A 14,116-nucleotide genomic window follows, 5' to 3' on the forward strand; every position below is an offset into this window, starting at 1 on the left:
ACTCATTCACTCTGGGACTTCTCCTTGTGCTAAATGATTTTTTACTTTATGTGAATGAGGCTCTTAGAATCACATTCACTTAGTACTGTGTGTCCCTTGGTCTACAGTTTTGCCAGGGTCTACTTAAAAAATTAAGAAATTTAGGTAATGTCTTTTAGTGAAAGAGTTGCCTGATATCTATTGTTGAATTCCCAAGAGAGTTTGACATTTGTTTTCTTTCCAGAGTATGGCAATGCATGGCCTTGGGTGTCTGTAGAACTAAGGTTGGAGGGCTGCCTAACTCACTTTCTGGGTGTGAAATTTAGGCAAATTGCTTCACTTTTCATGTTTAAGCTTTCTATTTGTAAATTGACAATAATACCCATCTGTCAGAGTAAATGTGTAAATTTGTGAGAGTAAATTAATGTAAACAAAGTGGTACCATGTAAAGCACAAAATGAATGTTCAATGAATTGTTGCAAATTTGAAGTTAATTTAAGTAGTGCTCTTCTAGAATGTTGGAAAATGCTACAGTGATCTTGCTTAGAAACAAAATAACAACAGAACAGAACAATAATACAGTAAGCCTCTAGGATAGTGGTTATCAGTACTCTTTAACAGGAGAATTGGTATAAAGTATACAAAGAAGTTAGTTTTTAACAGCCACCCTTCTCATTTTTATTTTTATTGTATTAACTTCTACTACATATTGGCACTTGAAGATTGTTTTTCATGATAGTATTTTTAAGTTTCACATTTACTTGTCCTAAGGGTTCAGAGACTTGTAAATATGTAAAAATTCTAACAAGCTGCATAAAACATCCATCCATAGATACCTCTTTACTACAACAGTGATTGGTACCAGCAGCATTACTCTGCTTTCTTGCAGACCTGGCTCTGATACTTCAGGAGACAGAAAAACAGGACATTTATTTGGCATTAGTCAAATTTCCTTGCATGTTCCCTATAATGTTGACAATACCATTACATCCCCTTTTTGACAAGCAGTCTTCTAAGAACATAACTTTCAGAATGTCCCGGGTTTGATTCTTCCTTCTTGCACTTAAGATCTGCTTGCCTTGGACAAGTTACCCCATCTCTCTGAGCCTGCTTCCTGATGTAAAACGAGGACAATAACCCATTTTCTGATTTGTTGCTGTCATTAAAGAAGGTAACAGGTACCCAAGGCATCTTTAATGCAGCAGCTGTCGACAAGTGGGAGCCACAATTATTTTTATTTTGTAAAAGAAGAAACTGAGGATTAAACACATCTAGGTTGGAAATCCTAGACATGCAGCGGGGTCGCAGGTCTATTCTGACTCCCAAGTCAGGCCTTTTCATCGATGACACCGTAAGGTAAGTAAACTGTCCTTGGCGAAGGGGATTGAGGCGAGAGGCATGCTTAATTTCTCCAACTCCTGCAGAGACTCCTATATCCTTCGTTGTTCCCTATTTAGCTATTTTGTTATTATTTTTACTCTCTGGCAATTGGAGGCATAGACAGTAAAATAAAAATACTTTCACACTTGTCTAGTAACCTGCCAGCCTGTCCCCAGGGTCCCATCGCAGGAGCTTTGTGGGTCAAGTTAAACGCATCGGCCTAATTCAATAGCCACCAGCACACACTCCGCGAAGCCGGCGCCCCGCCCAGATGTTTATATTTTCCTCCCTCGGCCCCGCCCCCGACACGCGGGGCCGCAGCCCCAGCCCAAGCCCGAGTTCCTGGGGGCGGACTCGCCCAGCGCCTCAGCCTACCCACAGGGATTCCCTCTCCAACCAATCCCGTCGGAGCAACGGGCCTGCCCTTAACAAATATGGCGTGGAAGGCCTCCATGAGGGCAGCCTGATTTAACACCCAAACCGCGGCGGACAGCGAAGACAGTGGTATCGGCGCAGCCCAGACCATGGAGGAGGGCGGCAGCGCCGGCAGCGGGGGCAGTGACAGCGGCACCAGCGGGAGTGGCGGGGCGCAGCAAAGGGAGCTGGAGCGCATGGCTGAGGTCCTGGTCACTGGGGAGCAGCTACGGTAAGGCGTGCGGCAGTGCCGGTGGGCTCGCGGTGGCACTGCTAGCCCGTGTCCGCAGCAGTCCGCGCGCACGCGCGCCGGCGCCCGTGGCTTGCGACGCGCGCGGGGTTCCTGGACCGCTGAGGGCGCGTGGACCCGCCGTGTTGTCCCCGTGCTTGGCTGCTGCGCCCCTGCGCCTTGCGGACTCAGGACTGGCGCGGGTCGGCTGCGGGGAGCCACGCGAGTGGACGGCGCACGCGGCTATCCAGCCCCGCCGCCGCAGCCCTGCGCTCCGCGCTCTTCGTCCTCCCAGGCACGTGGGCGCCCCAGGCCTCCCGCCTGACAGCCGGTTCCAAGTGCGCCCGGACTGCGCCAGGGGGACCGGTGTGGGCCCCCCAGCCGGCCAGCCCCAGCCTCCACGCCTAGATGAAAGGGACCAGCCCAACGATCACCTCCCCTGAAGGTTTTCCTTTTGGCTGGTGCGACCTGCTTCTCTCCCCCGAGCCTCAACGTTTTCATCTGTTAAAGGGGGGCTGATCGCCGCGACTCTCTTGTAGGGTTGTTGTGGGGCTGAACATTTCGGAAACACTACCTATCACTAAATTGACACATCCCCACCAATCATTTGGGTCCGCAAGGGGGCGTGGAGGCACCTTGTCCCTCTTCCAAGCTGCCGGGCCAGCTCCCCAGGCGCGCAAATTTTGGGCCGCAGGGTCCATTGGCCCCAGGGTTAGGACTTGACAGGTCTCACCGCACCCAGGACAGGCAGTGGTCCTGATTATCCCCCTTACCATATCCATCCCATCCTAGTTCTTTTCTTGGATTCTTCTTGGATTGTTTGAAAATTGTACTTATGGTCTGACCGGTTCCACAGCTGCTCTTCTTGTGGTCATAAATCAGTTTGCTCGGGGGGGGGGGGGGGGGGGGGGGAAACCTTGGTTCTACTGCGTTTGAGCCACAACTTGGCATGCCGGCTCTTGGCCCCGTCAGACGAATATCGCCTGTTAGAGTTCTTGGCCAGAATCTCCAGACACGTTTTGGTTTCTAAATGCTGTGTTTCAGGACCTGCAGGAGGGAGAATCTCTTGCAAAACTCTGCTTGCAGCACTTAGATTGAGGAAGTAATTTGGAAGTCAGAATTTGTTCTGTTTAACGTTACAAAAGGCAAATTTGTTTTCCTTCATCAAAAGTATTATCTAATTGAAAGAAAAAGCTTTTTTTGATTCAATCCGAAGATATTTCTTTTTAATTATTTAATTTATTTGCTCCTCTTTACTATATTGTCTTTTTCAAAGTCTTCAGCTGGGTATTTTTAATTTCCTGCGTGATGCCGTCCTTTGGGTAGCAGCACTTTCTCCTTAAAAATGCAATGTAAATGCTGCTTTTTTTTCCGCACTCAGGAGAGCACCTGTCCCTCTTCCCTGGCACCCCTCTGCACTACAGCCAGTTTGAGGGCCATACTTAGCTTGTTGGTAAGAAAGAAGATAGAGGGCTCTCTCTCTCAATCATGACAAACAGACCTGGTTTTGAATTTCCTTTCAGTCATTTTGTAGCCAAAAGCCAGCATTAAGTTGTTTTCAGAGGACTTTTAGCCACTTACTAGTGTGGGACCTTGGACAAGTTACTTAGCTAAGAATGACGGTAATAATGGAACCTCGCTCATAGTGGATTATGAAGATTACATGAATTAGTGCTTAGAAGAGTGCCTGGTATACAGTAAGCACCATGTCAACATTAGCTTAACTCTTATATTATAGTCTGTGACTTTGGACAAGTTAATTCACTTCTCTGCGCCTCTGTTTCCTCATACATAAAAAGGCAAAGAAAACAAGTACTTCAGGGAGTTGTGAGAACTTGCCCCTGGGCTTCATGTATTAATGAGCAGTCAATAAATGGTTGCTGGAATTAATTAGTATTATTGGTCTCCATGTATCAGCACATGTGACTTCCAGCTGAACAAGATCTGGCAGGAATGACTGGGTGGTGGTTGAGAACACAGGGTACATAACCAGGCTGCCTGGGTTCTTATTCTGCCTCCACCATTTATTAGTTCTGTGACCTTGGGTCAATTCACTTCTTTGTGCCTCAGTTTCTTGCTGGAATTTTCTGGGGAGTAAATGAAATGCAGTATGTAAAAGGCTTAGAAAATGTTAGTTAGCTGTTCAATTTTACTTTGGAAAATTGTAATTAATGCTTTTTAGAAATCCCAACCATCTTAACACTGTGCCAAACACAGTAATTGTTCAATAAATAGTTGAATGACTAGTGTATATAGTCAAAGTATACAATTGTAAGTACTGGCAGAATTTAGGGATCTAAGTGGCTATATGCCCTGGATTCTTGATGAAAGGAGGAACCTCTCATAAAGGAGTAGGAATGCAGCTATCCTTGCTGTCACTGTCACAGCATGTTTTTAGATCCCTAGCTGTACACTCATGGTCTGATTGTAGGGACTTTGTGATGTGCAGGGTCCTGCCTCTAATTGTTTCACAGACATGTACAATTCCTCTCTACCATGTCTTGCTTTGGTATTACTTTCTGGGTCAAAAAGATAAGGCAAATGAAAGTGATGAGTAAAGAGGAATCTGAGGCTTGGGTTTGGAAAAAAAAGATTATGGCTTCTAGGCCCAGTTTTGTGAATTTTATTTGGTTAATATTGTTTATGTATATGTGTCTATCTGTCTATCTATTTTTTTAAACTATGTTCCCTTGAGTCAGTCAGTTAGCCACACTCTGGGTCTTAGTGCACAGAATGGGAATAATAATACCCTCCCACATAAGATTTGTGGTATTGTATGAAATGGGGTATAACATGGAAGAAACTTTGCAAAATAAGTCAATAAACCAAGATTAGTTGTTGTCATTATTATTATATGTTCCAGATGTGAAACTGAGGGCGGGCTGCACCATCCTGACACTTTGGTAAGGGTACTTGGTTGCATAAGGACATGAAATTGAGTAAGAGACTTAAAAACATCTTCTGCTGCCTTTTCCAGTCTGACTACAGGATACTTTTCTAATCTCTTCATGCTTTTCCCTTGTCGTAAAGGATTTTACTTCCTTGCCCAATGGTTTTCCATGATTTTGCATCTTAAAAATGCATTTGGATACTGCATCACACCCCCAAGATGGCTATAAGTAAAAAGAAAGATAATAACAAGTGTTGGCAAGGATGTGGGGAAATGGGAACCTTTATACACTGATGTTGGAAAGGTAAAATGATGCAGCCATTTTGGAACATAGTTTAGCATTTCCTGAAAGGTTAAAGATAGAGTTGCCATATGACCCAGCAGTTTTATTACTAGGCATATATTCAAGAGAAATGAAAATGTATGTCCACATTAAAATTCATGCACAAATGTTCACAACAGCATTATTCATAATAGCACAAACCAGAAACAACTCAAATGTCAATCACCTTACAAATGGATAAACAATATGTATCCATACAACAGACTATTATTTGACAATAAAAAGGAATAAAATACTGATATGTGTTGGAACATGGATGAACCTTGAAAACATTATGCTACATGAAAGAAGACAGACACAAAGGACACATATTGTATGACTCAATTAGTATAAAATGTCCAGAAACAGCAAACCTGCAGAGATAGAAAGTAGTTGCCAGTGGCACTGGGAAGGAAAAATGAAGGCGATTGCCAGTGGGTATAGAATTTCTTTTTGTCATGATGAATATGCTCTAGACCTGTTTGTGGTGATGATTTCATAACTCTGTGGATATACTTATAATGGAATTATACATATTAAATGGATGAATTGTTTGATACATGAGTTATATCAATAAAACTAATGAAAATACATTGGGATGACACATTAGAGTGAAGAAAGACAAAATATTGTAACTTTAAAAAGAATTATTAAGATATAACATTTAAATATATTTTACATATATATTTTTGTAGTATTCTTGATATTAAGCAGAGAAATGGTATCATAAATAGGCAATAACATCTCAGAATGTTTCTAATTTGAAGATAATTAACCATATTAGTGGGATTCTATGCTATGAATCATCAAATCATTAGTTATTTTTATGTATTTTACACATAAATCTTTTATCTTTAAATTTACCCATGTAGTTATCTATGACATTCTAATTAGGATATCCAAAATCCACCTCAGGTTTCTTCTACAGGCTAATCTCAGAGATGCTTAACAAGAAAGTGGTTTGTAATAGAGTATTTAAGTAAAGAGGCTCAACAATTGCACTATTCTCTTATTCTCTTTGTGGTCAAAATAGGCAAGGTAATAATAACAGTAACATTTATGTGGCTTTTATTACCTGCCAAGGATTCTTCTAAGTGCTTTGATGATATGTATTTCTTTAATCTTTATAGCCACTCTGTATGGAAGATATGCTTATTACCCTCATTTTACAGATGAGAAAACTGAGGAACAGAACATTTATACTAACTGGCCATAGGTTATTCATCCAAAAGTGCTAGAGCTGAGAGTCCCTGCTCTTAACTAGGATGCTAGACTGCAATTTAATGGTACTCTCAACTAGTAATTTAGAGGGTTAAAAAATGTGATAAGACAAAAGTAAAACAAAATCACACAGATAAGACTATCCATGTTGGTGTGACAACTTTTGCAAGCAAATAAGTAGACAAATGGTTTTCCATTTTGTTGGGAAAAACCTCATTTATTTCTAGAAATGTTTATGTTTTGACAAGATGGAATGGTCACTCTACTATTAAACCACGTCTCCTTGCCATGTGGTTTTGAAACTGTAATTTGAACTCCACTCATTCTGAATTTGTAATCATTCCAATGGGAAGATGAATTGCAGTTCACTATTTTGCCAGCTGTGAGGACGGAGGTGGGGTGGGGAAGAGAATTAAGAATGTAATAGGGAATGCTTAATTAAGAAAGAAAATGTTTCAAGCATTTCAGTTATGCTCATCTATCTAGACTAAATATGCTAATTACAACAATCTCAACCAATCACTAAAGCTGGTTCCCTAAAAGCAATTTACTAGGCAATGAGTTTTAGTTAAATTGTAGGAAATTGCAGTTCTTTCAAATTTTTTGATGTATTTGCCTTTTTGCTGTAACAGACTGCCTTTCCAGATTCTTACAGATTTGCCATGGCCTTTTCAATACAAACACATTCAATAAATATTGAGTAGCTTTCCTGATTTTGCTTTGCAAATGTTAATGCAGTCAATGCAGATTAAAAGATAAAAATTCTGGCTTCTATCATCTTTGTAATCAATAACCCTGAAAATAACTTAATGACACCTCAAAAGACATGAATGTGAGATGAAGGAAGATCATTCTCTTCTGTTATTTCTAGTATTTATTCATATCAGGAAGCCACTTCTCTTATTAGGTGGTGGCTCTTCCATGGTTGGTTTCTTTGAGTTTGGTGATTAGGAAAAAACAGAGGAAACAGCGATCAACCTTTTTTCTACATAGTAAATATCACACTTTTCTATTTCCCTCTCATTATCTACCTGGGAGAGATGGGTTTCAGGTCAGGTCTTGTTCCAATATTTGTCAGCCTTACCCCAACCTGGAAGGTGTGAGGGAGTGTTTTTATGGATCATTACATACTAGAGGGACAACCGTGGAGTGGGGCTGGGGGCTTAGGGGTCAGACAGCGTGCTTGCAAGCAGCTGTTCCCTGTGGCAGTGCCAGCAGGGGTGACAGCAGCTGTTTGCATCCGGTTTCCATCCAGCTGACGTGGTTCCATCTTGGTTCAGAGCGAGCACTGACCAACTCAGGTCTACACAGAGTCAGTTTCCTGGAGCTTTTAAAATATTTTTAAAGTTGGGTAGGAGAGGTGAGATGAAAAGAGAGAAAAACACCCAGAGTGTGGGACACGATATCCTGTTATATCCCCAGTTTTCAGATAACAGCTGTTGCAAGGGTGTGGCAGGCGAGGACCCAGGCCAGGGCCTCCAGCTCCAGGAAGCCCACGGCAGCTGCAGAGGACGGAGTTAGCAGCTAGTGCCATCAGAGAAAGGCCAGTTCTTTCCACTCATACCCCTCATTTGCTACTTGCAGTTCTGTTATTGCTGGTGCTGTTTCTTTGTTTTAATCCTGATAAAACTGCCTCCCTGTAAAACTTGCCCCTATAGATTTCTGATTCTGATGTATCCCCAGAGATTCCTTTTATTGGGGCAGGCCGTGGCCCAGTACCCTCTTAGGCCGTGGCCTTAATTAGATCATCCAGCTCTGTGAGGCTCTTCTTTGGGCAGTAGAACTATTACAACTGCAGTGAACTGAGCCTTGTGCTTAGTGGGCAGAGCAGGCAGGATTCAGAAGGGCCAGTCCTAGCACAGACTGCACGGTAGCTACCCTGATCTTGACTTCATGCGTGAGAAACAAATGAACATACTGAAGAACGTTCTCTCACTAAGAGAGAGTCTCATTTCATACTACCCTGTTTTCTTTAGGGTTAACTTAGTCACTGCATTTTATTATGTGTGAAGCTTGGCCTTTCTCTAACAAGTTATGAAATGTTGGGTGAGTACACTATGAGTGGTGTCTTGACAGAAAAAGCAAAGAGGATTGGGAAGGAGTTAGTATACAGATATATAATTATGTGCTGGTCCAAGAACAACCAATACACAGAGGTGCCAATTTAGAAAGCAAATCTGTCAAGGAAGGATTATTTTTTCCATGTTCAGGAATAATTTAGCATGTATTTATATTGAGGATCCTGAATTAGTTTGCTATTTAAAATGCAGTTCTCTTAATAAGATTTGCACACTATTTTCAGGCACATATATTGAATGCAATAAATTGTGAATTTCTTGGTTGTAGAAGTGCTATTTGGCTTCCCAATTCCTTTCCTCTTCCCCAGGAAGACAGGAGAATGTCTCTTGGATCTTCTCACTGCATATTTTTTAAGTTCTACTTGCCTTTTACTTAACTTTTCCCTAAATGAAACTGGCTTTTACAGAATATATTCACTGAAAAAAACAAGGTTTATGCCCTTAGTGATATACAACTGTGTTTTACACTGAGGTGTAAAGTGCCCCTAATACTATGTTTGGTTAAGCTGTAATAAGGTAGATAAATCAGGACTTTACCAAAGCTTCTATTTACTGTGCTATTGTCTTCTTAACAGTTGACAGCAAAAAGCTGTTTTCAGATGAGGTTTTAAGGCAGTATGATCTAATGCATAACCATGATTCATTTTCCTTCACATTTGTTAGAATTTATTTTGTTAATAACTGCGTTGTTGAATCTAATAGTCAAATCTAATAGTGGATATAAGCCAAGGATGAAGACCTTGGCTGTCATGATAAAAAGCACTTATCCTGCTGTCAGACTTAGAAGAACCCAAAGTATTTAAGGACATCTGAATATAAGGAACAAGAATGAACTAGAGCTTTATCCTCCAACATTTTATTATGAAAAATTTCAAACATACAGAAAAGTTTAAAGAATTTTATAGTGAATACTCTTGTATCTACCACTTAGATTCCACGATTAACATTTTCTGTTTTCTGTATCACAACTATCTATCCCACCATCAATACATCTTAATATTTTTTAGGCCTTTTGAAATAAGCTGCAGGCAATATACATGTCCCCTAAAACCTTCAACATGTAATTTACTAACTAGTATTCCCTACTGTTCATGTTTTTTTATATGATAAAATTTATGTATGATGAAATGTACCATTTGATAAGTATTGACTAAGGCATACATCTGTGAAACCCAAATCCTTCTTCAGTAATCTTTGATTGCTTTTGGTTACAAGAAATAGAAAATCAACTTAAATAATTTTTGACCCTGATAGCTAGAAGCACATGAGATGCTATACTTCGGTGTTAAATTCATTCTCTGAGTTTCTGTTGGTTCTCTCCTGGAGCTCTTCATGGGTCAGCTCCTTCTTTGATTGGCTTAAGCCTTACGCCAGTGGTAGAAAAGGAATTTCTGGCCTTACTCTGTTCATAAAAATGTTCAGGGGAAAGAGATGGAACATTTCCACTCCCGATTCCAAACACAATTCCCAAAGTTCACTCTGATTGGACTGCTTAGGTCATACACCTGCTCTTGAACCCATGAGGTTATGGCTTGGGGAGTGGATGGACAACACAAATAAACCAGACATCTCCCCTCAAAACACACACCCTCTCTCATGGTTCACTCCACAGTTCAAGCACAATCCTCTTTTACCACTTCAGGATTTTTTTTTGCTTGCTTATATAGTTTTACTGTGTAGTATAGAAAGGGGGGAAAGGAACTTAGGAAAAAAAGTATAGGTTGTTTTGAGAAAAAGAGTAGTGTAACATATTAGAAATACTCAGGTGAAAGCATAAACCTTTTATTTTTTGCACATGCAAAACTATGATGCAGGGAGTCAAAACTGAGATTAAACACTTAGATTTATTATAGATGACTGTAACTCAGCTCATTTTACAAGAATTTCTTTAAACAAACCTATTTTCAGTGGTTGCTACCATTTCTTCACTTGCTCTGCTTGTACTTATTGAGTGCCTGTTATCTGTCAGCCATTATACCATTTGCTATGAGAGGTACAAAGTGAAATGAAAGGGACTTCTTACTTTTGAGGAACTCAAAATATATTCTATCTTGTTTTAACAAATGTTTGCACAAAGTAGAATTTATGACCTGAGACCACATTATATTAAAGACAGGCATTGTATTTATCAGTAAGAATAAAACTTAAGAGCTGGAGAGAAAATGGTTATGTATTTTACCACTTGTCTTCTTAAAGTCACTGTGGCATCTATTTTAAGTGTTATGTGTTTTATTGGAAAGAGAACACAGAATCACCTTTTCTTCATCTAGGTGACAGAGGTGACTCTTCCAAATAGAATAACTAAATGAACCGTGTGCATGTGTAATTATGTTTCTTCTGAAATAATACTATATCCTTCGAGTTATGACACTGTATTGTTAGAATTGTCATATATGGAGCCCTTACCTCCCTTTCCTTTTCAGAATTTAGTGCAAAAGTATTACAAAGCTGAAGGAAAGGTTAGATTTTATGTTTTGAAGCCAAAAGATGGCTCAGCAGCGGCATTAAGGGCTCTGTTATCCTGCTCTGTTCCCTGCAGGATCCCTCTCAATGCCTTGAACCCCATCTAGATGCCAAACACTGGGTTAGAGGCGGGGGACAAGAGGAGGACATTCATTTCCCAGACTTCTTGGTTTTCTGTGGATTAGGTACATTATGTTCATTTTCATGGTGCAAGATTTCTAAACTGTAAGATAAACTATATACAAAATAAAAAGAATATATTCCTATGGGATTTCTGGGATTGTTCAAGGCAAAAGTCCTTTGTTTCTTTGTATTTTCTCCTGAGGCAAAATTCGTTTAATGACAGGGTGGATACAGAAGTACGAGCCACAAGAGTGTGAGTGTGGGGTGGAGGGAAGGGAGTAAACATGTATTAAAGAATTTCGTGTCTCGTGGATTCCTTGTATAACAAATGTATTTTAAAATATGGATATACAATAAATATAATTTTAAAATATGGATACACAATAAATATAATACAGTAAATTCATATGTTGTAATTCAGTATACCAATAAATAAAAAAAAATTGAGATCCTAAAATGAAATGATTGAAAATCTAAGGATGGGGGAGTGTTGAAGTTGCTATGAGGCATTAATGGCAAAGAAGGGCACTTATAAGGGACGATAAATACATTGGCAACTCCTGCAGGGCAAGGGGATCAATGACAGAAGAAGGGCACAGGCCAGGAACCTAGGTGGGCAGGTGTGAATCTGAACAGTGATAAATAGCCTACAGCCTACACCTTGGGAAACCAGGCCAGAAATTGGCCTTCAGGTTATGGGTCGCCCTGAATGCAAAACTCTTCGCTAACAAAGTTTTGGCAGTAGTTTGATAGTTAAAAGGTCTTCTCATAACTCACAGAGAAATGTGGGATGAGAAAGCTAGAGATGATCTTAGTCCTTGTCTAGGAGAGTGATCAGGGTGTATATTTTCATATGTGGTTGTAAAGAGAGGGATAGTTGGACAATTCAGTCATTTATTCCTAAATAATAATAAAATATTAGGATAATAAATAAAAATAATAATAGTGAAGTGTCAGATCCTATTCTGTGCATTTACATGTAGATTACTTCATTGAATCCTGGTAATATTTCTAAGATTCCCCATTAAAAATGGAAAAAACTAAGACATGAACAATTGCCGTAAGTCATAGCTACTAAGTATAGGAACTTGGTTTTGAATGCAGGCCTATCGGAGTTTCTATTAGATGCATACTACTCTGAAAGTAACTCTATAAAATATCAAGAAGTAAGGAGGCCTGTTCTCCTTGCCTTCAAGTCACAGTCTAAGCAGGGTAGAAAGGGGGAGAGGCATACACTTAAGTAATATAAAGACACCATACATAAAGGGCACTTTATGAAAAGGGCATTATATAGAGTGGCTTAAACAATAAAGGGGATGTCTAGGCTTATGTAACATTACATTTCAGCAATAGGGAGACTTCATATGAGGTTTGGTCTGGGCTCCAGTGATATTTCTCTTAAATTCTCTCAATTCTGCCCTTCTTTGTGCATCAGCTTTGTCTTCATGAAGGCTTCTTTGTGGTCATGGGATAGCCACCTGCCCCCAGCCGATCAAGACTGAAGAGAGAGAGTTGGCTGCCATCAACCACCAACAAAAAGTCTTGAGCTTTTGTTAACTTAAAGGCTCACAGTACATTACAGCAGAGCAAAGGCCTTCACTGGGTGTTTCAGGCTTACCTATCTACAATACTGTGGCAAGGAGAGAGGTATTACCCTGCTGTAGGTCAGTCAGGACCCCTGTTAATGATGGGGTGAGATCATGCTGTATGCGGAGAAAGGTTTGTTGAGTGTTGGGGAGATAAGCACAATGTCCTCCACAGAAGGTAATTTGGGCTCAATGATGAGAAACCAGTGAAGATTTTTGGAGCAGGGTATGCTGTGATTAGGGTAAAACGTCATGAGAAATAAAGTTGGGAGAGGAGAGCTTATATAGAGCAGGAAGTGCCCACAGCAAAGCCACAAGAAAGATAAAGCTTGGGAAGGGTTAGGGGACATTGGCATACATCTCAGACGCTACTGTTTTCAACACAATTTCCTCTGTAAAACACACCCCACCGACCCCCACCTCAACCTGATGATCACCTGTTTAGCATCCATTGGCTTCCACCCCTTGTCCCATCCCTCCCTACCGTCTGATTTGGAAGCTGCACCTCTGGTGTTCAGGATTTGCTCAGTAATAGAAGTGATACAGAACTCTCAGTGTAAGACTGTGGCTAGTGGCTCAGGTTCAGATCACAAAGCATGATTTTTGTATCACTTGGCTTTTGATGTCTTTCCAAGGAACACCTCTACCCAGAGAGTTCCAGCCAAAGCTGTATGAAAGTTCTCTCCCGGTTTAAGCAAAGCTGCTTTAGGAATAAATAAGATGCAGACTTTCTGGGAAAATTGTAAAATGCTCTTTATTTGCATAACTCCACTAAGAAAGGTCTTTCAGGTCATGTGTTTCAGTATATTTTGTCAGTTTTTCTCCCCACTTCTATAAATTGGAAGTGGATGCCACCTTTGACTGTTCATGAAGAAGGCAGGTTCCTTTCCATGTAACAGAAGCACCTTTGGCCTTGATTTTGTACTGCATTGTACTGTAAAGATAACTCATAGGAATAAGGCAAGTGAAAGTGTTTTTATTCTTGGGTCATATTGCATGAGTTTAACCTTTTATTCTTCAGAAGGGGTAGAATTTGTACAAATGCAGCAGACCTTTTGTACCAAGTACTGGTAAGGAACTGTGGTATGCGTTTTCTTATGCTTGTGTTGATTACAAAAGAGTGAAGCTCCCGTTAATTGAGAAGCATCCGTGAAATCTAAGAAACCAGGCTTGGAGCCAACCCATTTGTCTTCATGTTCTTCATTTATTCACTTCACACGAATAAGGACTTTAAGCCACAAAGGTCAGAGTCTGATTACTCAGGACTTTATTATAATTTATAATTACACCTTTCAAGTGAAGGTGTAATGGTTAGGGCCAGGAATTCTTTACAAACAACTATTACGATGCACGAGGATTTGTTGAGCCATTTTTTCTATCATGGGACAGAATGATCTGATCATTTATCTGCTTAATTAACCAGAGGGAATC

The 14,116-nt window shown here is 40.4% G+C and overlaps 1 protein-coding gene across 8 annotated transcripts in view; it reads left to right on the forward strand.

Annotated features, from left to right (window-relative positions):
• The first annotated feature begins 705 nt into the window (after positions 1 to 705).
• DEPTOR (DEP domain containing MTOR interacting protein) overlaps positions 706 to 14,116 on the forward strand; it is a 145,171-nt gene continuing 131,760 nt past the window's right edge. For 2 of the 8 annotated variants that reach the window (XR_012128390.1, XM_073230020.1), the window contains exon 1: positions 718 to 2,005. Coding sequence is in view for 7 of the 8 variants with exons in the window: in XM_073230020.1 (XP_073086121.1) it covers positions 1,884 to 2,005 (122 nt within the window). In the remaining variant the exon portion in view is untranslated. Of the gene's footprint in view, positions 2,006 to 14,116 lie in introns of all 8 variants that reach the window. The other 6 variants (XM_073230018.1, XM_073230019.1, XM_017656987.3 and 3 more) reach the window with 6 other exon arrangements.

The sequence above is a fragment of the Manis javanica genome, chromosome 2 (assembly GCF_040802235.1).
Source record: "Manis javanica isolate MJ-LG chromosome 2, MJ_LKY, whole genome shotgun sequence".
Taxonomy (NCBI): domain Eukaryota; kingdom Metazoa; phylum Chordata; class Mammalia; order Pholidota; family Manidae; genus Manis; species Manis javanica.